Genomic DNA, 26,889 nt, shown 5'->3' with positions numbered 1-26,889 from the left:
GTTGGTGTTGTGTGTTGGTATTTTCTTTTTCCTGCCTTTTCCTTTTGTCCATAGTTCAGATCGCCGCTGTCCGCCACTCGCCTGCCCAATCGCCAAGTTCGGATCCACGCCAACAAGCTCAATCGCCATCCACCAGAGCTCTCTTTGCACTCCCTTCGACCCGTCTGAGCTCGCTGAGCCCTATCACAACTTCACAGGGGCCTGGCCGATCCTCCAGCCAGCCAGAGATTTCTTTTTCGTTCTTCCCAATTGGCGATTCCCCCGCGCTGCGACCTGTCGCTGCTGGCAGACTTCCTGCTTTCTTCCCGCCACCGCATTCAGTCGTTGTCGTTCAGTCCAAATTCCAGTCCAAATTCGTATCGCTTGCTGTCTGATCTCTTGTGCGCCCCTGTCGCCACAATTATCTTGGAAAGCAGGTCGCATTGGCGACTGACGTGCGACCCGATGCGCTACGTACAATCTTTCCTTCTAGCAACACAAACTCACGGAAATATACCTCCATCGCTGTCTGGGGAAGATTGTCTTACCTTTTGCAAATGCAAAGATAACGATATGATGGACATTGTATGAAACGGAAGAATAAATAAAAAGTGAAGGAAAAAATAAAAACCAAAGAAGAATTTTCGAAGCTACGTTACGACGCCATGGACAGTCGTTCCCTTCTTCCCTCTTCGTCCTCCACGTCGTCCGCGTCAATACGATCTCCGCATCAGCAAGCACCACCGAAATATTCCAGATATCGAGCAGTCCGGAAGGCCGCAGAGACAAAGACAATTCAGAATGGGGATGCGGCTGCACAGCCCTTTCCGACCACCTCACGCACGGCTAAGTTCCCGTCGAGCTCTCCTTCGTTCTCCGAGACACAGAATGAATCCATCAAGCGCAGCATGTCGAGATATCGACACGCGAAGCCTGGTGGTGCAACCAGGGCTGTACATTCTGTCCCTCCTCCCCCGCCGTTTCCTGCTGCAGTGGCATTACCCACCCGCCCACACACACAGGGAGACTGCATGCAAGACCCTCATGAAGGAGAACGATCCGAGGCTGCCATGAAGCAGCATCGCACGAGACGTATCGCGCGCCAAGACCACCCAGGCACGGCACGGACATCCTACACGTCCAGTGTACCGAGAGCTGCACAGTCAGCTGGTCAAAGTAACAGTGAAAATGGCTTATCGGGTGTGCGAGTGGTCCCTGTGGATAACGACACGGAAGATGCAAAATCGCCTCCTGGGTATTCCCCACTGGAGACGGATAGCGGTTCGTCCAGCATGGAAGAATCTGGAAGCCGTCGATCGCGTGCAAACGCCCACAGCTCATCGAGCGAGTCACATAGTACACCAACTACTTCAAAGCTACGCACCGTTGTGGAGCCAAGAATGCTAGACATTCGGGACCAAGTGGAAAACATCACCAATGAAGAACTCGCCGCAAATGAGAGAGCGACTGCAGCGCTTAATGGTTCAAAACTGAGACAACTAAAAGTGAAACCGAAGAGCAGCGGGTTCTTGTCACGGATGAAGGCCTTGAATCCTACTTCGAGCTCGAAACTGAACAACAACGGCAACGGCGACAGCCATTACCATAACGATCGCGAAAAATTGAAGACACTTATCTCCTCTCCGCAGCCAATCGCCCAGGACAAGGTCAAGGTGGCTGTGGGTAGTGAAGTGCCCATCTCCGCTGTCAACGCGGGAACAAGAAAGGTCCTCGTAACCTGCAACGACTCGTTGATATCCCTCCCAATTACCCCAAGCACGCAGGCACAGGACCTCTTAAATTCTGCAGCGTACTCTTTGTCGGAGAACATCGACCCACAATCTTCAATTCTCTTGGAATCTTTCAAGCAGCTCGGTTTAGAACGACCATTACGAAGATACGAACATGTGCGTGATGTCATGAATTCGTGGGATTGCGATGCGCAGAACCATTTAGTCGTATCGCGACTGCCGGATATGCGCGAAAGGGAGGGCCTCGATATCAAGCTGGCTCCTCGTAAGCAGCCCTCGGAATCCGAATTCCATCTTTACCACTCTCAACGCCACGGCAAGTGGGAAAAGCGTTGGGTAACCCTGCGGTCAGATGGCCAGGTCTCTGTTGCGAAGAAACAGGGCGGAGAGTCCACGAATATCTGCCATTTATCGGACTTCGATATTTACTCGCCTACGTCACGGGAGACGGCGAAAAGAGTCAAGGCTCCGAAAGGCATAGTTTTTGCCATTAAGAGCCAGCAGAAATTGAACATGTTCGTAACGACGGAAAATTACGTGCATTATTTTGCTACCAATGACGAACAAACAGGGTTGGAATGGTATAAGGCTGTTCAGCAATGGCGAAGCTGGTATCTCGTGAACGCTCTGTGCGAAAGCGATAAAACGGAGAAAGCATCGGTCAATTCAAATCCGAAACCTACGCGAACGGGATGTCAGAATACCATGTCAAATGGTCGCCAGAATTCCGATGATTCCACTCCCTATCAACTCGGATCGTTCAAACCGCTTCTGGACATGGATATGTCGGCGTGGAAAATCGAGCCTGTGAGGAACATTCCTGAGGGTAACGAGCCATCCAAATCAAAAACGGTTTCCTCCCCCGGTCGCTCAATGCATACTCAAAAACGACCCTTCACATCCGCTGGAAAGCCCAAAAAGGAGCCTATCAATGCATCAAGTCCCGACCCGTTTACTTCTACTGGCTTACTTGGCAAAACATATAGCGAACGCAAAAAAGCTCTGGAAGAACGCGAAAATGACACCCCCCAATACGGCTTCACCGGCCTTGGACTTCTACGCAACGTAGCAGCCGAAAACTCAACACGCCCAGCAATCGCCTCCAGCAATCGCTCAAGCCGTCGGAGCAGTCGCGACTGCGCAGCACCGCCAAACCCCACCAGCCCCACCAGCCCCAACGGTAGCGCCAGCAGCTCCTTCAGCCGATCCAAGTCGATCAAGCAGAAACCTAAACCCCTCATCGACCTCACGCCCGTATATCAAGAACCGCCCCAGCACGCGCGGAGAGGCCGAGGTGTACCCGCAGGACCCGGGAAACCGCTAGTCGAGGCTGCCACAAGCCCTGAAGTACTTCCCGGCGCCATCATAGTCCCCAGCGCAACCACCTGGCGCAAACCACAGGCACAGCCATCACAGCTGCCCACATCACCTGACATTGCCCACCCAAACCCCAGCCGTGGCGGCGGCGGAAGCGCCCACCCGAATCGCCCGACGACATCATCCCACACTCCCAGTATCGGACCCCTCGAACGAGCCGCCACATTCCACAACAGCAATATCAACGAGCACACGCCGCCAATGCCACTACCTGAAACACCCCAAGCGCAAGCTCACGGATCCCCCTTCGCGCCCACAGGCCTGCTGGCGCGCGCAGCTACCATTAGCGCCGCGCGCGGCGGTGCCCGGCCTGACACTGGCCGCGGTGTGGCAACGGGGGATAGGAATAATTTCAAGAAGCCGATGCTGGATATATCGCAGGATAGCCAGTTTGCAGAAGGGAGTTTGTTGAGAGGGGCGGAGGTTGACAAGGTGGGGAAGGGGGCCAAGGTTCCTGTGGCTGTGCCGGTTATTGATCGGGGGTGAGAGAGAGAGGAGACTGGGTTGGGGAGCGGAGGGGTGTTTTACCTTTGTGCCAAGGTATTATGCTGATCGATTTTCTTTATTTTTTTTTCTTTATACTGTTATGGGCTGGGTGGATTGAATTGGACTTGGGAGTTCTCTGTTCTCTAATATTGGGTCGGGTATATATATATATCTCCCTATATATACGTGAGGTGGTTTATTTTTGCAATTCTGGTTTGGGTTTTTGGTTTATTTTTATTTATTCCTGCTGTGTCCACACCCAAGTAACATTTAATGTTTTTTTTTTCGGGGGCTATCTTCCTTCTGCTGAACTCCCTTCTGGGGATTTCTTATATCTGGACCTTGTGTCTTTTTTTTTTTTTTTTTTTTTGCTTTTCGTTTTGTCCCCCTTTGAGTCCTCTACGCAAGTCCCAAGTGAGGTCTTATCTTTATTGTCTACTTTCAACATGACAAAATAACCCCCTGTTGACATCCCTTCTATACAGCTATATACCACAACAAACGCACACAGACACACACAGATCTATCCATCTATCTATCTATCTATCTATATATCTATACAAGACAGGAGCTTCAACGTGCAAAGTTGTGGCATATCAACCACACCACCAATCAAACTACAAGGTGGCACAATCCATGACCTCCGTAATCACGTGATTCACATTCACCTCTCTTGTTGACAAGACACTCAAAGCTCTCTCTAAGCACTGTGTACAAATAACCTGCTGCTGAACTTCAGAGATCTGCTTTGAAGATCAGCTGAAGTGAGAAGCATCTTTGAGATGGATATCTTTAATGACAACGAGTTGAATGTTTGAGTCAAATCCTCATTTCATTGCTAAGGTGCCAGTGTATTTATTTGTAGCCTGGATTCAAACCAGAAAAATCATCGTTATCATCAATTTACGAATTATTGCCACTCTCTCTACTAGGGTCTTTCGGATGCAAGCCGTGTTGCGCGAATCCTTCTGTGATGAGGATGGAGCCGTAAACAGAATTTGGCCAGTAAGGAGACAAAATCCACGGATCGTCAGCATTGTCAAACACAATAAGAAATGGAACCACTGTACATAAGGCAGCTCCAGATACCACATCTATTTGTTCATATCACACTGGATATATGGACATTGGATACTAACGAATTTGATCTTGAAATCTCATAGTTATCAAATTTATCACGCTTCCAGTTCTCTTTGGGTTGTTAATTAAATGTAGTAAAGTGTAAAGTCCAGCAGGTGTCAATCCAACACCGCTAAATAAAGGAAGCCATTGAGAAAGTGGAAAGAAATAGTATATAAACGACAGCAGGCGTCTGAAATACCTATAGGCGAAGTTTCCAAGGCAGACTCTTCTCGCCATTATTCAAACCAAAGTTCGAAATCGAAACCGACAGCGTATGCCCCAAAAGCAACTCACTCATCACCTTCCCGCTCCCTGGTCCGAGTGTGACACCGTCGCTGTTGTGGCCTGTATTGAGGTATAGGCCTCCGATCACTGGAGAATTATTGAACTTGAAACTACTACAATGAGCTTCGGATCCAAACTTAGGGTTGCCTAGCATTTCCCAACTGACTTTGGTGATAGTTGGTATGTTAGGGATAGCCAAAGGGCGGTAACAACGACCAGGTTTGACTATTTCAAGCTCCTCATTGTCCTCAAGGTGAAAATACTGGCGAGACACCTTTAACATCTCCTCAATTTCATCAGGCTGGCTGTGGACGCCCTCTGCAAACTCTGGCAAACATTCTGGCTTTGCGCCCCAGCCTCCAATATACAGATAGCCACCCAGAAAGGCAGTGATATCCAAATTATTTGAACTGTTGACTACATTGTTGAGGAATACTTGACCGACACCATTCTTGTCATGAGCAGGTTCCCATCGTGGATTTCGAAGAAGAACATGATTTCCTGCAGAGTTCATGGTATCCATTCGTAAATTCAAGTGGCCGGCAGGGAAGAGTTGTGAGAACACTCGAGTTGACCATGGACCAGCTGCAATTACAATGGCTCTGCATGGAACGATATGAGCAGCCTGTGTATCTCTTGTTTGAACAGTAATACTTGTGAAGCTCTGTCTAGCATGATCTCTTTGCACTGATGTGACTTCTGAATTGAGCAGAAATCGTACACCTAGATTTTCACACTGGTGGCGTAAAAATCGACAGAATTGTTCTGGGTCACTGGTTTTTTTTAGAGTGTTAGCAATGACTCAATGAAGGACGCAGTACAAAATAAAAGAAAGAAAGAAATGAAAAGGAAATAAAAGAAAACGTACAGATGAGCTGCGTGAGGTGCGTCTGCAAGCAATTGGACTTTCCAGTCATTTGAGGGGTTAATCCAGGGTGGAAGGTCTGAGATGTTTTTATCAATTGGGGCCGACGAACTCCAGGAATCTGGTGGTGAGGGATTTCCAGCAAAATTCTTTGAAGATACCCGGTATATGCTCAAGTCACTGAATTTATATTTCTCTCTGCCGTTGTATTTTGATGCTAGTTCCTTGTGGAGTTTGTAAGAGAGACTTCCAAGAGATGAAGTCTCAGGCCTGAAGCCAAAATTGCCCAGACCACCGGTAGCTTTACCGGATGCCCCAGCGCAGATATCATGAGAAGAATCAATAACCACAACATCAGGTTCATATGGAGGCATATACGAAGTTGTTTCGTTCAGAGCTTGTGCAAGATAATAGGCGGTGGACAAGCCTATTACACCAGCTCCGATAATAACAGTGGTTTCTGGGGAAGTGGTTGTCGATGGGCTAGGAAAAACTGTGTTTAGACATCGTGGAAGCTCCATGCTAGTCGCCTCCTAACTAGCCTGTCCCTGGATATGATTTTCTTGATGCTGCTGTGATTGTGGGAGGAATCTGATGAAGCCAGCAGAGTGTTATGCGTTGTTGACAGTTGAGCCCAGGCATCGCTCGTTGACTATTTGTCGTGGCTTGTTTCCTGCACTTGTAGTTAAGCGGGTAACGGAGAATGAGCATATCCTTTGTTCATTCATACGTATCCCTTTGTTACTCACGCCAGACAAGGACTGAACCCTTTGTGCACGGAAAAGCCTAACATGAAATAGCAGGATTCTAGGGAAGCTTGCAGTCATCAATTTCAGATGTATGAAGTCATTCATCGAGTATAAAATATAAATCTGATTCAACACTCAGGTTGCTCTCTGGGTGAATTGTGTGCACGAATTGAGTAAATTGACATAAATTTTTAGTAATGAGTAAATAAGTGACGACGTCCATCCCTACGCCCGTCGACCTATACGCCCGAGAATTGCTGACTAGTCGCTCAAGATCGAGTTTGTCGGAACGGTAGAACGTGAACGTCCGAATATTGCCCCAAAATACTGAATATCAAAAGAATATTGAATTAACTATGATGACTCTGAGAATTACATGATAAAATGACAGTATTTATAAGGAAGGGGATGCACACTTATCCAAGCAAGACAGTGTTCAGATTGCAAAATACAAGAGATAATACAAAAGATCCCAGAATACAAGATATATCATGAGATATTATCTCTGAATTAACCCCTTCCGCAGAATAACGAAAGGAATGAAGGTGGACAGATTATCAGAATAGAAAAGTATATAAAGAATATGATGAATAGCGAGAGATAAGATAAATGCGAATGTTGAATTCCTTACGGAGGTTCATCTCAAAAGTTCTTACCCGCCAAGGCACCCGCCAAGGCACTATATAATGCCACCAACTTGAATTTCCCCCAAGTCTGCTTCATCACACTCCGGAGTAGAGATGATATTTTCATTTCTCATTAAATTACTTGTCAAGATGACTTCTAATACTGATATATATGCTCTGATCAAGTAATTCTTCAGACCTTAATTCTATAGAATCTTGCTGACTCTGAATGAAGCACAAAATTGCACAAGAGATGTATTGTGTTATATTGCAGCAGACAGTTGCAGTGTACTATATATAGATGATGAGATGAATAATCACACCTGCTGTGGGCTGAGTCACATCACTGTACTCACAGATATAGATATCACTATAAGTGCAATCATTTAAAAAATGATTATGTTGATATTTTGCTATGAATAATCTGATGATCATGGATTCATGATGCTTGCTTATAGATTATCACAGCATCAAAGAGTCAGACAGAAGAAATTAAGATATGAAAGCAGTATTGAAAAAATCTTTCACAGAAGATGATACAAGCATGAATAGAATGGATTTATACTCATATTCAAAAGATTATAGAGCTAGAAGATGAAAATGAATATAAAGAAGTATAATTGTATTATTTTGTATATAGATTGTATGATAGAGAACACTTACTATATTCAAATTAGACTTTTGTGGCGTTTTTAGTATGAGAAAGAACTTTTGAGATGGTCCTCCGTACATCCAAGCACATTTGAGTTTTCATATCTTATTTTACAATTTTATTGATGTGATTAATTATATCCACCAATTCCATCCGTTTGATGAACTCTTCTTGTTTTTGGTGCAATAGTGGATTGATGAGGCTGCTCACTGACATGCTTGCTATAGAGATTCATTGCGCTGATATCTCTCAGGAGCTATATTGAAACGAAATGACAGGTGTCTATTCTAGAGAGCCAACAATACGGTGGCCCACGATGGATTGCCAGGCTCGCTGATGGGTAACATGCATGTAATGGTTTAGCACATGCTGTACCACACCAGCCAACATACAGAAGGAATTCTAGAAGATAGAACCACCTTGTTTGCAAGAAAGTAGATATGGATATCGAGTGCCACCTAACACAGGACCCTCGCTAATTGTTTTTTTTTCTCGCGGACCAATCTCTTCTCCGTTGCATCCCACAAGGGGACACTCACAGTGAAAAGAATAATTTAACCCCATCCAAGCCCCGTATATATAACGCAAGCCTGCATGATAGACCGGTTATTATACAACGGCGACGACGGCGTGTAAAGCCCATCATCAAGCCGTCATACATACAAAAACCACGATAGTAGCATTGCTTTTGTTCAAAAATTCCCAGCCGATCCGAAGACCAACGTGGAGCGGTCAGTAGTTGTAGTTTTCAACTAGCAAAAACGTTGCCTCAGGCGAACCTTCACTGGTAACGTAAAACCCGTGCACTTGGATGGGGAAGGAAAAGAAGAGAAAAAAAAGAGAAAGTAAAAGAATTGGGGGTGGTGGCAGGTATTTATATGGGTGGCGTTGGTCACGTGTGACGCTAGTGATAGCCGAGATTTCATGGCCGTTGATTGGCGAAGAATGTATGTCATGTGATGATGTTATTGATTCTATTGGAGGGAATTGGATTGGGTGATTCGTCCCCTCCATATCACCACGCTGGTGGTGATTGAGCTCTTTGCTCCACTATATCAGGTTCTGGGTTGAATTCTACGGAATAGAGCCTCACTTCCCAGGTTCCCTTCCCATGATCAGGATAATAACTTGAAACTAACACTGCGCCCATCCCAAATAAGCCCATATCCCATCTTCTATCTTATATCCCGCTAAGAAATGAAAAAACAGGACCAAAAATCCCATAAACTCCATTCCCAGGAAATGATGAAAAACGGAGAAATGAAAGGGGACTCTCAAAATCCCCATCACCCGCTCCCTGACGTCGCCCGAATCTCCTCCATCCCCTCCATCAATCCCTGCTTCTCTCTCTCCAACGCCTTCACTCTCCCCGCATCCGCATCGCCACCGCTGCCCTCTTTCCTAAGCCTCTCAATCTCCCCTTGAATCTCACGACTCTTCTGCCTTAGCTCAAAATACCGCCGATACCTCCCCTCATCCCCGCCAAAACATACCCCATACCCCTCACAATAACAGCTATACTCGTCCGGACAGTACTCCTCTACCCCTCCAAACACATACTGCCACAGATACTCCCACACCCGCCCGCTGAGCCGATCGTCCAGCGTCGTCTTCAGCAGCCACTCCCGAAACTGCACGTAGCGCTCGCGCGGCATGGCGCGGATCCGGCTGCCGCTCACGGCGAATTGCCCACAGCAGGGTTGCGAGAGGACGCGCGGGATGGGCGTAGTGGGGAAGAGCTCGGTCCAAGCGAGGCCCATCACGACAGATTCGGGGATGTTGAGGACGTCGTCGTGGCTCTGCGTTTCGTCGGTGTCGCCTTCGCCGGCTGTGGTGGCCGCGGTGGCCGTGGTTGTTGGCTTGGTGGGGTGGATGTGATCTGGACAGCCTGGTTCGTGGTGGCAGCGCAGATTCATGTAGCCGTCGCGCAGGACCTTGGCGCTGCGGAGGCGTTGGACGGTTTGGGCGGAGGAGGAGGAGAGGAAATCGTTGTTGTGCCATGTTGTGTCGTGGGCGTGCATGAAGATGACGATGTCCGGGAGGGCGTGGTAGGTGTCTATTATGTAGGTCAGGTAGACCATGGCTTCATGGCCTTTGTTTGCGGGGACGGTTAGGCGGGAGGGCTTGCTGGTGGTGTTGTTTGGGTTAGGGTCGTCAACGATGTAGATTGCCGTGGTGAGGTTGGGGTCTGTGGAGGACAGTTCGGAGGCCCAGGTAGTGTTTTCGTCGAGGATGGAGGCGATTACTAGGGAACGCGTTATGGTGTGATGGGGTATAGCAGGTTCATCGTTGAGGCTTTGAGAATCTAAGTCTGATGTTGGAGGTGGAGGGGCCGGGGCTGGGGGAGGGGAGGTGAGTTTCGGAGGTTGTAGAGACACAGGAAGATGAGATGTCTTTGCAACGCGGAAGGAAAATCGTCCCTGGCTGCGATAGTAAACGGCCAGCAGGAGGAGAAAGGCAGAGATCAGTGCAAGGCTGATCCGTTGGCGGCGGTTGAGTTGTGTGCATTTCATTGTGCGCTTCCTGGATGTCGGCGGGGTGGAAGTGGTCAGGTCATAGCCGGGATCAATACAGAGCGACGAGGAGAAGAGACTGTATATGTCTGCGCTCTGGCGGATATCCGTGGCCATTTACCTCTGCGAGGGTATTGAGGCGATTGGTGCTCCGTACATAGTAATACCTCTCTCGACCCTTACAGCGCAAGTAGCTTCTCCCCGACTAACCCTGGGATGGTGCAAGCTAGGCTGAGGCTAATGTGTCCCAAATAAGGCTAGCACCAGTTGGGGGAACCCTGCTTCCTTTGTTTGGTGTTTCGCTCACCGTTTTGGCCTGTTTATCGCTTTGTCTGCGTCTGACTAGCATGCCGTTTGTTGATCAGGAACAAGTCCCTGGCTTTCACTCCGATGTAAGGGGTACACACGGCCCCACCCACATGTAAGCACTGCTGTGCAAAATATCGCCGCTGTGCCAGTTCTCGCGGTTTTCCATCCCCAACCACGCGATTCTCTCTACCTCAAGGTGGTTGAAAGATCTCAAGAAGTTGGTAAACGCGTAGAAGCAGCTATAGGATTTGGTGAAAGATGTCCTGGCCTCAGCCGTGCTACTCTTGCTCATCAATTCAATGTCCCCTATCATCGCCTCTGCTCTCGCCAGATGAGCAGGAAGATCGTTTTTGATGAGATGTTAGATAACTCCAGAAGTTTCACAATCCATCAACTCTGATCATTTAGAAGGCAATCAATATGATACCGGTTGGGGATGAAAAAACGCGAGAACTGGCACAACGGTGATATTTTGCACAGCGGTGCTTACAATAGGGGGCGGGTAGGCCGGAGAATGAACAATAAACAGTTATGTGAGACTTTTTTTCGGGATTGCGCATCGCAGACCACACCAGCAACACATTTCGATATATACAGAGTACTGCGTGTCCCTCCTTCGAAATTGGCACGCATTCTACTCTTTGCTGTTGTTCACGGGATAGTTACCTCATCCCAGTGTTCGATGTTGGAAATATACCGCCTGTATGGATGACGGCGAACCAACAGAACCGCCGATAAGTTGGGGAAATGCAGGGGACACATGGATGTAGCCTGGGATCTGACATCTAGATAATTCCCACCTCGCCCATCGGCCTCCTATGATCCCAGTCCACAATGCAGCGCCAAGCAACGCCAACCCAACATATGTGAATGCCCAGCAAATGTGGTTCTTCGCCCAGGAAGTCGGCCCACGCTGATCACCACCAGTTGCTCATAATCATTTACGGCCCCAATTTCCTCCCTCTCCAGTAAAGGGCAATCCCAACCCGTCTGCACAGGAAGCAGAAGCCTCTGCTTTTGCTGTCCACCGTCACTCGCGTCTTCTGCACTTATCTGATTGGCTCAACCCATGGCGAATGGAATTCTCCGATTTGTGCTTTCCGGTGATTGGCTGTTGGAGGAACAGCGCCCCTGTCAGGTGCCCCGGGAAGAAGTGGGGCAGCCGAAAGGAAGTTAGGGTCCTCACCATGGTAACAGCGACAATATGGGCCAATAAGACGCCTGGAAATCCGGGCGACCCCAGCGGCTCAAAAAGTTTATTCCAACGAAAGGAGCGAAGGAAGCTCAGTACTCCTGGTATAGTGAGTATGGAGTGCGCACGGCAGACATTGATACCACGCTGGTGAGTGACTCTGACCGAAAGATCCCGCATTGAAATCATACAAAGGTGCGCCGTGTATGTATCACACGCCATGGCGGACTGGTGCACAAAGTCGCCGAAATCTCTTGCGGGCGTCTGGTTGTGTTTGCTGGGCGCAGTGGTTTATGCGCTGAAGAAATAAAAATAGAAAATCAACGAACTGGTTGAAGGCTATAATCAGTAGTACCCAGCCCTGTCACATCCATCAGTCATTTTTCAGCATGCTCGCTGCACACTTTGGCCCCCAAATTTCCGAAGTTCGTTGTCCAAGTCCTCGGCTCGCAAACTTTCCACACATGCTCTCCTGCATCCCCTCCCGAGTCCCCACAACTGGCGCATCGCAAGGAAACATCTTCAAAACGGAGATCGATGGCTGTATCCTTGGTACTCGATTGGGCAATGGCGGGTTGAGTTGGTATGGGCTGTAAAGATACCAGATATCAGCTGCGAGAATGTCACAGAATGTCCAAACAGACGATGTTTTATCTTCCCCGACTGTCTGTGCAGATTGACCTCTTACTGAATTCAATCTAGCTTGATATTGTTAATCTCCACACTGGTCAATAAACTGGGACCAAACGACATCATCTCGGCATTTCCTCCAACGCACTATTTTGCGCCAAACCCAGCCACTATGGCCTCGCTCTCATCCCGTCTCTAGACTCAAAGAGGAACACCTCTGCTTTTTGAGATCATTTCCGCTCGTATCCAAATGCTTGGTGGATATTGTTTCTAAACCGTTTCTAGCTGCATCTGGCCATCTCGCTCCACTGGTACCCCGGGTCCCTCAGTGTTCTCGTCTGCTTCTGTTCAATCCTCCCCCTTTTGTAATTTACATACCTGCTGTTTCTTCCGACGCCCATTGTCGCACGAGAGGCTACATCACTCCCACCCTCCCTTGGTCCTCTCCAGTGCTGATATCCGCACCACTATCTTCCGCATGCATCTCTAATCTTTGGGTACCCTCCTTGCCCTCTGACACCGGAGCGGATACACATTCCAATTCCAATACATTCCTCCTTGAATTATCGATATGAAATTCATCCACTCCCAAACCTCATTAGCCGCATGTCTCTCTCTGCTCCTCCTCTCCACCCCCCCTCCCGCCGTGGCCAGCAGGACATGCTACCTCCCCAGCGGCGAAGTCGAAGAAAACGACGCCCCATGCTTCCCGCAGAACCCCGAATCCGCCTGCTGCGGCGGGAGCCAATATGTCTGCGCCACAAATAACATGTGTGCCCACTACGATGGCGGTTACTACGTAATAGGAAGCTGCACTGATCCAACGTGGAACAATCCCGCGTGTCCTGGATATTGTTTTTTCCGTCTGTTCTTCTTTTCATATATATATATATATAGTTATATATTCCTAAGCTAACCTATAATAACAGGCGACCACGTCCACAACTCCGTCGTTCGCTGTGCGGAAGACACCTACTGCTGCCTCGACGGCCCAGAATGCAACTGCACCACCCAAGACAACACACATAAGATCTTCGACTTCCTCCCACCCTACTCCTCCCTCGTCGGCTCCTCAGTCCCCCTCAACTCTGCCGTAGAGACTACATCTCTATTCACCCCATCAGGCGCGATCCGGCCGCCACCAACAACTGATTCGACTGCATCCATCAAATCGACCGGATCAACCGCTGCGGCAAATACTGGCACGCAATCCACAGCTACTCCTGCGTCTACGTTCAGATCTGGATCAAGCTCTGGGTCTCCGTCATCGTTGATAAACCCTACAAGAACCGGAGATGGGGCTGCAGGATTCACTCTCGCGCCGCAATCGCCTGTGAAAAAGACGAAAGATGATGATATCGGTATGAAAATCGGGCTGGGCGTGGGGATTCCGTTAGCTGCCATTGCGGTGTTTCTTGGTGCGTTGGTGTACCGTGTGTGGATGAGGGGAGCTACCGCGAGTGCCGGTGCTGATACCGGTGCCGACGCTGCTCGTTCGGGACATAATTCTAGATACAGTTCTGTATCTGGTGGTGATGCTGGTGGCGGTATCGCCGGCTTCTTCAATAAGCTGTGGCGTAAGGAAGATGTAAGTTTTTGCGATACCCGACCTTCCATTTGGTTGTTTTTCTCCCTCACTTCGCCGAGACGCAGCTATTATCTATAAGCGTTGTACGATACGTGTACATGACGTCAAAGTCCGAACCGAACTAATAAATGTATGTAGCCAACATCCCGCATTCCTATGCTCGCAAATACCTCACCATCCGAAGTACGAGATATACCCATGAACCACGCTGCGAATGGTCCTGAATTCTCGCTGGTACATGGCTACTTTAAACCAGATGCCGTCCCTGTAACGCAGACAGGCCACCAGGTTCATGAAGTGCCTTGATCATGATTGCGATTTATTTGCAGCCACGTTGAGATTGAGGTTTCTGGAGTATAGCTTACGCTGAGTTGTTGAGGTAAAGCGGCAGAAAGCGGTCTTATGAATTAAAGTCCCCACCTTTTTCTTTTTTTTAATTTTTTTTTTTTTTTAAAAAAATCATTATTTAAGCTTTTTAGCGTATGATGTTCAATGTGATTTTATTTACTCCGTAGATATATTATTTATTGTACTTCCCTTCCTTTCTGGAAAAAGCAGAGAAGAGAAGAAAAGAAAAAGAAATAGGCAAGGGAAACAGAAGAACATTTTAACGCAGCCATATCCCCCTAGTTTCTATTATTTTGCTTCTTCTCGCTTCCCCTCTCGGCGTCACGAGAAATTTTTCCTTCGCTTGAGTTAAGACCACGAAATAGTCATGGGAGGATGTTGCACGCGCCGCGAACCTTCATAACCTTCCATTCAGGGTGGTGCGATTATCATATAGATGTACTGATAGATGCATATAACCGGTTAATTCTTTGCTGCTTTTTGATCTTGCTCCACTAACCTGAGTTAATTGGACTTGGGCTATTGAGGGCGAAGAACGACGTTTTTTCTTATACATTCACCTCCACTTCCTTCCCACATCTATTTAAGGTTCTGACGTCGAACCATGTCTGAGCCCCAGTCCGGGGATAAGATACAAGACTTTGCAATACGAAACAGAGGACAGGGTGGAAAAGTGCTGTATATCAGCCGAAGCCCGCATATGAAATAAAACTTCGTCAGACATCGTGGAAATGGTTGGTATTATCGAGTAAAGCGGTTTTCTCGGAATCGGAAGAATCTCTCCTAGACCCCAGTAGGGAATGACGCGATTATGTTTATGTGGCCGATGTGCCATGACAAGGTGATGGATGATACTGGCTCGGGCTGACTGGGGAAAGATGGGTAGAGGGGATGTACTTCTTGTGGCATAAATATCTGCTTGACGGTAGGAGATAAAAGGACAAAGAAACATTGCAGTTTACACTTTGACACATCAGTGTTCGGGGGAGAGCTTCAGGATAAGGATGTCTTGGGCGTTGACGAGTCTTATTTTTATTTTTATTTTTTTTTTCCCCCCCATTTTCATTTTCAATTTCTGTCTTGGGTTGTTTCGTCTTTCCTTTGTCCTCACAATGGCAGATCTTGACTACGGCCCCGGCAGCCGTTAGTGATTAGTTAGTTGGCTAACAAGTTAAGAGGGGGAAAATGCGGAGTTCAAAGATTTTGTAACCCTGGGAATGCCAACACCGTTTAGCGGGATCCTCCAATTATTTGATCTGCCACAAGAGGTGGACGCATGGAACCTTTACGGGTTCTGAGTCTCTGAACCATGGATTCACAAGGATTTTTTTTTTTTTTTTTTTTTTTTTTTTTTTTTTTCACATTCCGAAATGGAAAAGCAGCCTGCAGGTCAGGAGCGGGTCTTGCTGCATCGCGTTGATCTGAAACAAGCTGGGTGGTCATTTTCTGGGCGTCCTGGAGCCATGGATGCCCAATTGGTGTCAGACGGTGCAAATCGGCAGTGGAGGATTGGGGGAAGAGGCCCAGGACTGGGAAGGGGGACACAAACAGCGCATGGTCAAATGAGAGCCGGAACAAAAGAGGAGAGAGTGCCGTTAGCCTGGCTGTTAGGCTTGTGAAGTGATGCTTAGTGTAGGCAATGCGCGGCGCGTTGTCTGCGACGGAGGGAAATATTATCGCCCAGGAGGCCAGGACCCATGGTGGAAGAGTCGGGCTACTCAGGCATGGAAGGGCCGAGGGCAACTTGGCAAGCAAGGTGCAGTAGCTAGCGCAGGGTGTAAAATATTCGATTCAGGGGGGAATCAGAGTAGCTGAGCAGCTTGACGGGATGCCAAAGAAGCATGCGCTCTGTGTTATTCGTCGTTGTTGTTATGGTTCTGACCTGATCGATCGAGGCGGCGATAAAGAGCATTTGATGTCAGCCACATGCTGACTGATGGACGGCCAACATCCATCCACATCCAACTCCAACTCCTCAACCCTCAGTATCTTCGCCTCGCCCTCATATCCATCGCCGTCAATCCTGCGGCCAACAAACTCCTGCCAACTTGCATCAAACTTCCACAATCGAGCATTTTCAGCTGGTCCAGTACATCCCTAGGCTTGGCCCAGCGTCACATCCCGACGATCTCCCAACTCCACCTCGTCGCAGTCCATATCATCAGTCTCCTCCGAGACCTCCGTTTCACACCATCCTGCCCGATGTAGGCTATTGAGTAATGATAATAGTATCGACATTGGTACTACTAGCATTGGCACGCCCCTACGCCTAGGTATAACATTGGTTACCAGCGGCTTCTCCCCGTTCTTTTCTTCCGTCTCCTCCTTGACCTCATTACAACCCCCAACACCACAAGCACAAACGAAGGGGATAGTTCAAAACTATGAAGCTGTTCAAGCACTTCCGTTCCAAGGGGAAGAGCAAAAGTGTCGACCACTACGGTTATGAGCAACATGAGAAGTACAATAATCGTAACTACAATCGTCAAAACCCTCAGTACTCCAGCTACCGCTCTGGTCCCTCCAGAGACTTCACTCAAAACCTTCCCCTCGAGGTCCTCTCTAGGATATTTTCCTATGTTTGCCTTCATGTTCTGGACGATACTTATAACTCCTCTGAAGAGTCCATGACAGATGATGGTTGCATGCTCTGTGACATGCGGGACCTTGCACACTGTGCGTTGGTGTGTAGGAAATGGTATTCTCCCGCCCATAAGCTCTTGTATGTGCTTACTTCCCACCCCTCCCCCCCACCCTTTTTGGTTTTCCTCCCCCTATCTATACATCTATACCAATATATATAAAACGCATTCTATATATATACAGCACGGTACTAATTATCCCTGACACGGTGCTGTAGATATCAGAATGTCCGTATCGATGCGGTTCATTACTGTGATCTCGAGTATGAATTATCAGCCAAGCGAAAGAAAAACTCGTTCCTCGACCACAATTCAGTACCACTGGATGCGCCCATGACGCGGTTGACACTCTTCAGCAGGACGGTGCGTGAATCCCAGCGCATCGGGAATCTGGTTTTCTCGTTACGGATGCCCTACATGACTCGAGAAGCTGGTAAGCTATTGCTGGCTCAGACGGTATTGATGCTACCAAACCTACGATATGTGGACTTGCCCGCGGGCGTTTTCTGCGATGATGAGTCGACGATGATCCTCAAGCAGACCTTGATCGCCCGGTGCCCGGATATTCGGCGGATGAAGTATTCCAGGGGCTCAGAGAAAACCTTCAGTGCAGTTCAGCAAGAAGATGAGATAGATGCTGTGGATCAGTTTATGCAAGGTCGCCAACTGCGTCAACCAGCCCGGCCACAGATCAAGGTCTGGCAAAACCTGGAAGTGTTAGAGCTATGTGGCCTGAGCTCGTCCATTGACATACTTCGCCGCGTCCTGGTTCAATTCCCCCGTTTAACGGATTTGAAGCTGGAGGATTTAAACGAGATAGAACCCGTCCTATTCAAGAATTCTCCCTCCTTAAGCCCCTTCCCCCCCATTGAGCGCCTCACACTAAACAATACTCCGGGAGTCACCGACCGCACATTCATGGACTACTTCAGCACCAACCGAAACAAACGCGCTCTCAAACACCTCACCCTTTCCAACACCGGTATCACCCCGGGCGCCCTCCACCACGTCCTCAATAACTCCCCCAAAATCCATAGCCTCTCCGTCACCCAATACATCTCCGAAGGCTTTGTCCAGGACAACGTCCCACTACTCGCCTCCCACGCTCTCTGCCTCCTCCACTACGAAATCACCGCAAGGACCGAACACCACGCCGCCTACTACTACAAGTACCTCATGTCCTCCCTCCTCTCCGGCTCTCTCCCAGGCCTCGTAGACCTCTACGTTCGCGACGCCAAGTTTCCGGAAATGCTCATGTATGCCTCCCTCCCACAGCTCGGTGGCTCCCGCGGCGGTGCCAGTGGCAGCCCGGCCGGCCTCAACCAGGCCCTGTCTGTATACAGCAAGGGTGCCAACGAGGCGGAATGGAACTTCACTGCGTACGAGCCTCTCGATGTTCCAGGTGCGGGCATTGGTGGTCGACGGCGGGGCAGCTCGTCACGCCCTGTGAGTTTCCATGGTGCACAGCTCAGTCCGGCATGGGGCGACGAGGCGCGTAGGAGCGTGTTGGTTGGGAACGGGGTTGGTGGGTTCTTAGCGATTCCTGGCGAAGAGGAAAGGCCCAAGAGTAGTGGCGGCGCGTGGATGCGTCATCACCATCGGCGGGAGGGGAGTAAGGGGGATCTCTGGAGGTAATTGCCCCAGGGAAGTTCGGCTGAGGTGGATTGGCTCTTATGTTTCAGATTTCTATTCATTATTTATTCTTCTTCTTCTTCTCCTTTTTTTTTTTCACTTTAAGTTGGATTACGGCTCATCGGGGCGAAATTGAATTATTGATTAGCTTTAAACTTTGGCCTAAGGCAGGAAGGAGGTTACCCTTCAGAGGAACTGGGATTTCTTTTTTTTTTTGCTTTTTATATTCCCCCTCCGTTTTCATACTGTCTACTTTTACCTCTTCATTTCGGGACCTGGTTGTCTTGTTTTATACCCACTTTTATTCATTCCTTCTAACCCCGCATTTCTTCAACGCTTAATCATTCACAAGCCATTTGATGACTTTTTGCTATAACGGCACTACTCCCCCTCTTTTTTATCTATTTTTTAAATTTCCTGTTCATTTTCCGACGCGTAACCATTTGCATTTTCCCTCGTTTTCTCACATTCATGAAGAATTCAAGATTTTGAAATGTATTCCCCTCTCTCGCACGGCTTGTTTATTTCTTCATTTTCATTTTCATATTTCATTGTTCATATTCACCTCTAGTGTCCTGATTAGCACGACTAGGATATATCTAACGATTCTCAGGCAAAAAAGAGATGATATGCCGGATAGGAAAGCTATATTACCACAATGGCGGGAAGATGGAAGATATATATTTTTCAGTATTTCTTTTTTCTTTTCTTTTCTTTTTTTTGAAACCTGCCCCCTCTTTCAAAGTGAATTATATGATTCCAGCATGGAATTTATCGACTGACTCGGAAGCGGAGAGAATTTTTGCGGTGCGAATGAGTTCTCTTCATGTTTCTGAGCCAGTTTCCAAGCCAGTTTCCCGACCTGCGTTGGCTTCGTGCGGGGATAAAAATAGCTCCACGCCCTGAAACCGACCAAAAAATGTACCACCATGGGGAAAAGGAGGGAAATTTGCAAATATCCTATCGCTAATATACCTTTTTACCGGAGAGATGTACATGTACATGTTCGTGATATCTCTCGGTATCTTTTCGCCTCTGGTCTGGTCTGGTGTTGACCCTTGTGATATCGGACAAGGACGAATGATGGAAAGTTAAAAACTTCATGTTGGAGGGAGGAGGATCGGGATGGGGTAATACGAAATAGAAAATATCCTTCTGCTGCGCGACTGCAATGAGATCATCTTCTTCCTCGGTTCCCTGTCTGGTCGGCAAGTGACTATGTATTTTTGGAAACTAGGGGCGATAGGGGGTGTGTGTGCTGGAGACTATAAACCAGCTTTTTCTCGTTTTTTTTTCGAGAACGATCCTTGGTGCAGGTTAGTTAGAAGTAGTCTGACAGGGTTGTAAGCTGGATATTTGATGTTCCTCTAACAATTCTTGAAGAGAGCTGTAGCGCATTATTTGTAGGAAAGGACGTTTGTTTTCTTCTTTCTTTTTTTTTTCTTTTCTCTTTTTAAGGGGACAATTGGCTTGAAATCCCCCGTGGTATTATAAAATAACCTGCTGGCTCTGCTCCTGATATCAGATATTTTTTCCCCAGCGCAACAGTGTTTTGACCCTGGAAAAAGAAAGCGCCGGAAATTGTTGCATTGCAGCAAGTGAAGGTCGCAGGGGTAGGACGGGTGTCAAACCTCGTTCACCCTGGTCTGCCCCCCTTGCAACACAAGACTAGCCAGAACAGGTCGGATATGAACGGAGCAGTTTGATATGTGATTTCGCTTTTGTGCTGCATATGTACTTGGTACCTGGTTGTTCATAGAACCGTTATTCGCGCTGTACGCAGTAGTGCAGCTGCAGAATACACATGCTTGGATGACCACAGAGTGTCTAGCAAGAGAATTTGGCTTGGTCTGAACATTGCTCCTCTTCCTCTCCGTCCCCAATAACGAAATGGCAAGACTGAAGTTGATTGTCGTACCCAGGCCACCCCCGCCGTCAATACGTTCTCAACGCTCACGGCGTCCCATCATTCTGAGCAGTCATCATCAGTACCAGTCCAGAATCTGCATAGTGTTTGAGCAAAAAGACCAATACGGCTTCTTCTTCTTCTTCTTTTTTTCCCCTCCCCTCCCTGCCTTTCTGTGTTTCTCGTTTGCTGCCGGCTTGCCCTGCTTTCACATTTGTTCGCTCTCATTCCAGAAATGCACGCCGCGGATGGTTAGGATGATTTCCACGCGAGCGATTGTTGCATATCAAGCTAAGGCCCGCATGTATGTACACTCATGTATGTACCTCGTTAGTTAGGTCCATGTGGGCAGATAGCTATTCCAGTAAATTGATAAACAAGTTGTTAATAGGCTGTTAAGCTGGGAGCAACAGCATCGAGGCAGCTAACGTTGCTTTCGTCAACTTAAAATCCTGCTCCACCCAAAATAAGGAAAAAGAAATAAAAAAGCAGATCCTGTTGACATAGGTATTTAACAGTAAAAGATGTAGTGAAAAAAATGGATTGTTTGATCAAGTACCTTATCTTTTCCCAGATCAAGAGGAAAGTTAAAAAGATAAAATAAAAAAAGTTATCCCAAAAATCCAAAAAAAAAGAAAAAGAAAAAGAAAAAAACACACAGACTGTGGCCCAAAACGGCAAAGACCGGGCCCTGAGATCCAGCACCACCTCAAACCTCCAAACCTCCAAACCTCCACAGCAACATCTCCACCACTTTGTCCTGTGTCTGCTCGCTGCTCATCCTCGTCTCTCCCTTCTCCCTTCTCCCTTCTCGTTCTTCCTCTCCTCCCCTCCCGCTTGTGACTCTGTGCCCGAGTGCGTGTATGTGCGTGGTGGACGGGCAATAATTTCTCTCCTGGCTGTCTCCTTGCCAAGAGCAATTTACTCGGCTTGTCTCCCTCGCTCAGCCGGAAATTTCCACCAATTCCTCTCACCACGGCCTCCACCACCGCTGCTCCTCCTCAATCACTCTGTCAATTCGACTATCAGAGATGGCTGCTATTCACGCGCCCTCCCCGAAACTGGACCGCTATGTCGTTATCCATGTTGCTACCACCTGTGATGAACACGGTGTTTATGTCACCAAGGACTCCGCAGAGGTCATCGAATTGGGCTGGATATTGCTGGATGCTGAAAACTGCAAGGAGGTGAGTCCTGTTGGTTGGTATTCGGGGATAAACCACGAAAGAAAATAAACAGGAGAATCAGTGTTGGGTTTTTTTTTATCCCTTTGTTCTTTTAAGCTTTATATCATTACACCTATCCCGGGAACCGGGGATCGCTTAGATGATGATTGTGCTTGCTGGCTAACCTTCCCCCTTTAAATTAGTTGCATCGCGAGAGTGTCTTGGTGAAGCCCGTAAATACTCCCATTACACCCCTCTGCAGTAAGTGAAGCCCTTGATCTCACCCCGGAGACTCGAGGTCCCTCAACCTGCATTGTTGTGAACACTTGGCTGATGGGGGTTGCTCAGCGAGCTTGACTACCCTTACCTGGGAACATGTTCGCTCAGCTGGAACATTCCGAGACGCCATCAACCAGTTCGATGCCTTCACGCAGGAGCATCTCCTCTCCAAGAACCTCGAGTTCTCCTTCGTCACATTGGATTCTTGGGACATGCGTGTCCAGCTACCTCGTGAAGCCCGGGACAAGGCGGTTGTTCTACCCCCATACCTCCAGCACTCACGTACCTTTGATCTGCGGACGGAATACCAGCGATGGCAGCAACACCACCCGGAATCGCTCCCGTTCGGGCCCAGTGATCTAGCAAACATATGTGCTGCTCTCGAGGTCGAGCCCATGCAGTCATCCGCTCCCATCAAACATAATCTTCCCTTCCATCTGCAGGCTCTAGCTCCGGCGTCTCCAAGGCGTGCTATGGAGGAGGCCATTACCCTAGCCCGAGTCCTCCATGGATTGATCCGAAAATCGCAACCCCCCCATGAACATCCTGAGATTCTCACTCGCCCAATGGACGCTCGAGCTGATGTCCGTGCTTTCTTGGCCGAACGCAGCAAAGTTCTTCACATGAGTGGCCTTCCGCACGACACCACCCAGTCCGAGCTGGAGAGTTGGTATACCCAGTTCGGAGGCCGTCCAATTGCGTTTTGGACCCTGAGAACCCCGGATCAGCACAAACCTACCGGCACGGGATTTGCTGTTTTCTCATCTCATGAAGAAGTACGTGTTTGTCGTCAATTTTTTATTTGTTGATCTAGTTTGTACGATTTTTTAACATTCATTCGTTGTACCTAGGCCGCGGAAAGCCTTTGCATGAATGGGCGTGCTCTGAACGACAAGGCCATCGAGGTATCCCCTTCCTCTAGCCGCGTTCTCGATCACGCTGCGGAAATTCTTACTCCGTTCCCTCCTAGCAAGAATCGTCCTCGCCCAGGTGATTGGACCTGCCCATCCTGCGGATTTTCTAACTTCCAGCGTCGTACAGCCTGCTTCCGCTGCTCTTTCCCTGCTGTTGGTACTGGTCCAGACCCAATGGGTTATGGAGGCTATGGCTACGGTCCCCCGTCGATGATGCCCCCGCCGCACCATATGGGACACCACGGAGGCCATGGGCACACGCGAGGTATGGGCGGAAATGGTGGCGTTGTTCCGTTCCGAGCTGGGGACTGGAAGTGCGGCGCTGAGGGCTGCGGCTACCACAATTTCGCAAAGAATATCAATTGTCTTCGCTGTGGTGGTCCTCGCTCTGGCGCTGCAGTGGTCGCGGACTCTGCTTTCCCCTCCCCAATGGAGCCTCCATCTGGCTTCGGAATGGGCCTGGCATCTATTTCAAGTACTCCAGGCCCGGGCCCATTCGCCTCTAGTGCAGGTGGCTTCGGTGCCTTTGGGCAGCAGTTTGGGGGTCCTGCAAGCACCTACGCGCCCCCTTCTGGTCTGGGGGCTGCCTCCGGTCCCTACCCACCAATGGGCCAAATGAACCAAATGAACCAAATGAATGCTCCCTACGGGTCTGGCAACGCGTCCCATTCTGCGGCCTCGTTCGGCAACCCGGCCACGCAGGCGGCCTTCACTGGTGCGGACCACGTCCCTCAACCGGTTGGCGCGTCCAACGGCAACTTCTATGGTAACGACGCTTCTGCAGATCCCTTCGCCTTCTTGAGCACTGGATTAGGTGCCCTCGGTGTGGATGACTCCCGCAGGAATGGTGCGTCCAATAACAAATCTCCAGCATAAATTTTTGCATTCACCTTTGGTCTCCTAAGAACATACCCGGTGACCTACCATATTGGGTCTTTTGGTCGATTTTGGATTGGAAGCGCCCGTACGTTTTTCTTCCTTTTTTTTTTTTTTTTTACTTTACATTTTATTCCCTCAAGTTACATCCGTTGGTGTATTGCTACTGCTCTATATATAGAGATGTCTGTTTCCTGCGATATTTGGTGCATTGGGCGGAAACAGAAGTTCTTTTTCGGAAAGCAGCGATTTGTTTACATCTGCAGTAACGTATCGGTCAATGACCGATCTTTGACCCTAAGCATAAGATTATATCCCGCTTCTGTGTCCCTGGGAATTTTTTGTTCAAGCAATTTTTGATCGGGGGCTTCTTATTTTCATTACTTTCTTGTTTGTTTTTTCTACACTTTGGCTACCCCCGTGTTATTTTTACTATTTCCACTTTTGTTTGATTTACTGCGTCTTCCTATTTTATTCCTATATTTCGTTTCCCCCCCGCGCCCCCTTTTTCTGTTCTTTTTATTGTTTCTTTGTATTCACCAGTTTCCATGGCTCCTTTGCTTCTATATCATTTTCGAGCGGAGAACAGCGGATAGCGGTAAATTTGAGGATTGCACGGGTTAGCATTAGTGGGCGAACGAGGACTGTTCAGTATGGCATGGCATGGCATGATTGGGACATGTATAGATGCTGTTTTGGCGGAGATATCAACTTCGTTTCCAAGTCGCCAGCATGGCGACGTTGGAAACAAAATATTTGTTTTCCCTTTGTTGGTTTTCTACTTTTTGATTACTCCTTTTCTTTCTTCTTTCTTCTTTTCTTTTTCTTGGGTTGATTTGGGATGGGACGGGATGGTATAGTATGAGAAAGTTTTTCCTCAAAATACCCCACGGCACTTAGGGGAAATGGGGGTATTGTCAACCGTTATCAATGGAAAAAAAGCAAGCCGGTGTCTGGATTTTTGGTATAGCCCTATTTTTACAAAAGCTGGAAGGGAAAATGGCGGAAAATGGACAAAACAAAAGGATCGGAGAAAATTTATCAAAAATTGGATTTTATATGGGTGAACACAAAAGAATTGGGATGGGTGGATACGGCACGGTGATCTACGGCAAAAGGGACTCGCTAGCATCGGAACAAAGTAAAAGAGATGGAAAAGTCAAAAGAAAGGGGAAAGAGGACGAATTGGGCAAAGGGGCAAAAGGGGGAAAGTCATGAACAGCCTTGACTTTCTAAAAAACCATCCCCATCCCTTTTTTTTCTCTTCTTCCCGGCTTTCTGTTTTATGAGCTTGATTCGGGTAATTCTTTTTCTTTTCTGTTTTCCTTCTTTCCTTTCCCCTTCTTTTCTTCCCCTTTTTTGGAGGAACCAGATCTATTGTTGATATTACCACTGTTACCATTATTATTTGGCCGTGTTTTTTGCCGGAATTATTATATCGCTAAGCGAAGCAAGCGGGGACACTTTTTTCGGCTGTTGGGGCTGGAGAAACCGGAACGGAGCTGCTTTCTTTATATGTCTGTCGTCTGAGGGCTTCTTTTCCCTCGTTGGTTGGCCGGTTGGCTGGTTGGTTGGGCATGACAAAATGGCAAAACGCAGGCAAATGGCAAATTGCATGGATTGAACTTTTTTATTTTTACTTCTTCTCTTTGCACCTTTTTTTTTTTTTTTTTTTCAAATATGGGGAAAGCAAACAAAAAAACACTGGCAGGTGGAAACTTCTAGAGTGAGGAGCGTGGTTTGGTGTTTTTTTTTCCCTCCATATTTTTTCCTATATCATCCATATCTTCTTTTGATGAACTATATAAATACTTCACTCCCCCCCATCCTTCCTCTCCTGCAACATTTCGCTTGAGTGATTGATTAACCGCTCCTTATGATCTATCTTGATATTCATGACAACCCTTGATCCCTCCGTTTTCGTTTGCTGTGAGTTAGAGCGCTCACCTACATCTTTTTTCTGCGTCTGTGTGCTACGCATGTCCTCCCTCTCCCTTCCTAAGCCTTTACGTCCCCACAATTCTCTATCCCGCATTTATTTTCCCTTCCGCTAATTGTCTCTAGAGAACATTGACTAGAACCACGTTCGCCCCTCACTTGTTTCCCCCATTCAACTCGACATCAAACTCCCCCTTTTTTTCCCCTACCTTCCTCTTCATGATTTTATTTCAGTTTCCCCTTTCTCCTCAACCATCAAATCCGGCTTTTTCGAAACCTCATCCCTCCGCTCTTCCTATTCCGCGGAACGATGCCAAATCAAAACTGTTTAATAGCTAGTTGTATTATCCTACCCTGCGCTCTTCTCCCTCTTTTTCCTTGCCCCCCCCCCACCACTTTCCACTATCTGTTTCTACGTATACCCATCTCTTACTGTAGCGAAATTGATATCCAATGTCTGAATCGTTCATTAAGGTTCTTACAAGGTAATAATAGATGCACGTGAACCTACCCCTCCCTTTCGCCCAATGGAGAATAAACATGGCGGCAGATAAAACTGGATTCTAGAATTGATCCGTAGCTACTGTGTGAACTCACGTCGAATTTATACATATATATATATATCTATCTATATACATATTCAGAATTGCAAGATTTTAAAAATGGATTGCCACACCCCCAAACCCATCAATGGGGTTGCTCTCCAAGGCTCTATATACTGAGAGCAAGACAGAAATGTCACCGCGGATAAACTGGCGCAATATCGAGCTGAGGTTCAGAATTTCAATGGATCGATAAGATTGCAAAAAAAAGTCCCCATTCGTTATATATACCGCGTAAACCAGATAGGTATTATGAAAGTCAAAAAACCAGAACCAACGTCAACAAAAATTTAAACCAACGGAGACAGGAGGGAAGGACAAGGAAATAAAAACCACAAAAGCCATATGTATAAAACCTCACTCCTCCATCCAACGAAGAATCCTGATCCCAATGGCAAATTCGTTTTGAATTCCAGTAAAAACAACGGGATTACAATAGCTTGTACCTATTATCATGAGGTC

The 26,889-nt window shown here is 47.8% G+C and overlaps 8 protein-coding genes across 8 annotated transcripts; 5 read left to right on the top strand and 3 right to left on the bottom strand.

Annotated features, from left to right (window-relative positions):
- Positions 1 to 644: 644 nt before the first annotated feature.
- On the top strand, positions 645 to 3,593 carry HCBG_06369 (uncharacterized protein; the record flags this gene model as incomplete). The annotated part of the gene is made up of 1 exon (XM_045433418.1): positions 645 to 3,593. One exon carries the CDS (start codon positions 645 to 647, stop codon positions 3,591 to 3,593), a length of 2,949 nt encoding a protein of 982 aa, XP_045285731.1.
- Positions 3,594 to 4,695: 1,102 nt separating this feature from the next.
- Positions 4,696 to 6,386, bottom strand: HCBG_06368 (uncharacterized protein; the record flags this gene model as incomplete). Its single annotated transcript, XM_045433417.1, has 3 exons — positions 4,696 to 4,784; positions 5,010 to 5,773; positions 5,869 to 6,386. 3 exons carry the CDS (start codon positions 6,384 to 6,386, stop codon positions 4,696 to 4,698), a joined length of 1,371 nt encoding a protein of 456 aa, XP_045285730.1.
- A 2,792-nt stretch (positions 6,387 to 9,178) lies between these two features.
- Positions 9,179 to 10,522, bottom strand: HCBG_06367 (uncharacterized protein; the record flags this gene model as incomplete). The annotated part of the gene is made up of 1 exon (XM_045433416.1): positions 9,179 to 10,522. The coding sequence occupies one exon, from the start codon at positions 10,520 to 10,522 to the stop codon at positions 9,179 to 9,181; it is 1,344 nt and encodes a 447-aa protein (XP_045285729.1).
- Positions 10,523 to 11,901: 1,379 nt separating this feature from the next.
- HCBG_06366 (uncharacterized protein) lies at positions 11,902 to 12,502 on the top strand (the record flags this gene model as incomplete). The annotated part of the gene is made up of 2 exons (XM_045433415.1): positions 11,902 to 12,015; positions 12,284 to 12,502. 2 exons carry the CDS (start codon positions 11,902 to 11,904, stop codon positions 12,500 to 12,502), a joined length of 333 nt encoding a protein of 110 aa, XP_045285728.1.
- Positions 12,503 to 13,285: 783 nt separating this feature from the next.
- Positions 13,286 to 14,430, top strand: HCBG_06365 (uncharacterized protein; the record flags this gene model as incomplete). Its single annotated transcript, XM_045433414.1, has 3 exons — positions 13,286 to 13,307; positions 13,466 to 14,124; positions 14,263 to 14,430. 3 exons carry the CDS (start codon positions 13,286 to 13,288, stop codon positions 14,428 to 14,430), a joined length of 849 nt encoding a protein of 282 aa, XP_045285727.1.
- Positions 14,431 to 15,055: 625 nt separating this feature from the next.
- On the bottom strand, positions 15,056 to 16,171 carry HCBG_06364 (uncharacterized protein; the record flags this gene model as incomplete). Its single annotated transcript, XM_045433413.1, has 3 exons — positions 15,056 to 15,340; positions 15,835 to 16,076; positions 16,135 to 16,171. The coding sequence occupies 3 exons, from the start codon at positions 16,169 to 16,171 to the stop codon at positions 15,056 to 15,058; spliced, it is 564 nt and encodes a 187-aa protein (XP_045285726.1).
- A 685-nt stretch (positions 16,172 to 16,856) lies between these two features.
- Positions 16,857 to 18,749, top strand: HCBG_06363 (F-box domain-containing protein; the record flags this gene model as incomplete). The annotated part of the gene is made up of 2 exons (XM_045433412.1): positions 16,857 to 17,194; positions 17,333 to 18,749. 2 exons carry the CDS (start codon positions 16,857 to 16,859, stop codon positions 18,747 to 18,749), a joined length of 1,755 nt encoding a protein of 584 aa, XP_045285725.1.
- Positions 18,750 to 21,683: 2,934 nt separating this feature from the next.
- Positions 21,684 to 23,887, top strand: HCBG_06362 (asparagine-rich protein; the record flags this gene model as incomplete). Its single annotated transcript, XM_045433411.1, has 4 exons — positions 21,684 to 21,839; positions 22,022 to 22,079; positions 22,167 to 22,873; positions 22,949 to 23,887. The coding sequence occupies 4 exons, from the start codon at positions 21,684 to 21,686 to the stop codon at positions 23,885 to 23,887; spliced, it is 1,860 nt and encodes a 619-aa protein (XP_045285724.1).
- Positions 23,888 to 26,889: the final 3,002 nt, after the last annotated feature.

The sequence above is a fragment of the Histoplasma capsulatum genome, assembly GCF_000150115.1.
Source record: "Histoplasma capsulatum G186AR genomic scaffold supercont2.9, whole genome shotgun sequence".
NCBI classification, from domain to species: domain Eukaryota; kingdom Fungi; phylum Ascomycota; class Eurotiomycetes; order Onygenales; family Ajellomycetaceae; genus Histoplasma; species Histoplasma capsulatum.
Note: the sequence above shows the minus strand (reverse complement) of the source record. Positions and strands in the feature narration are given on the sequence as shown.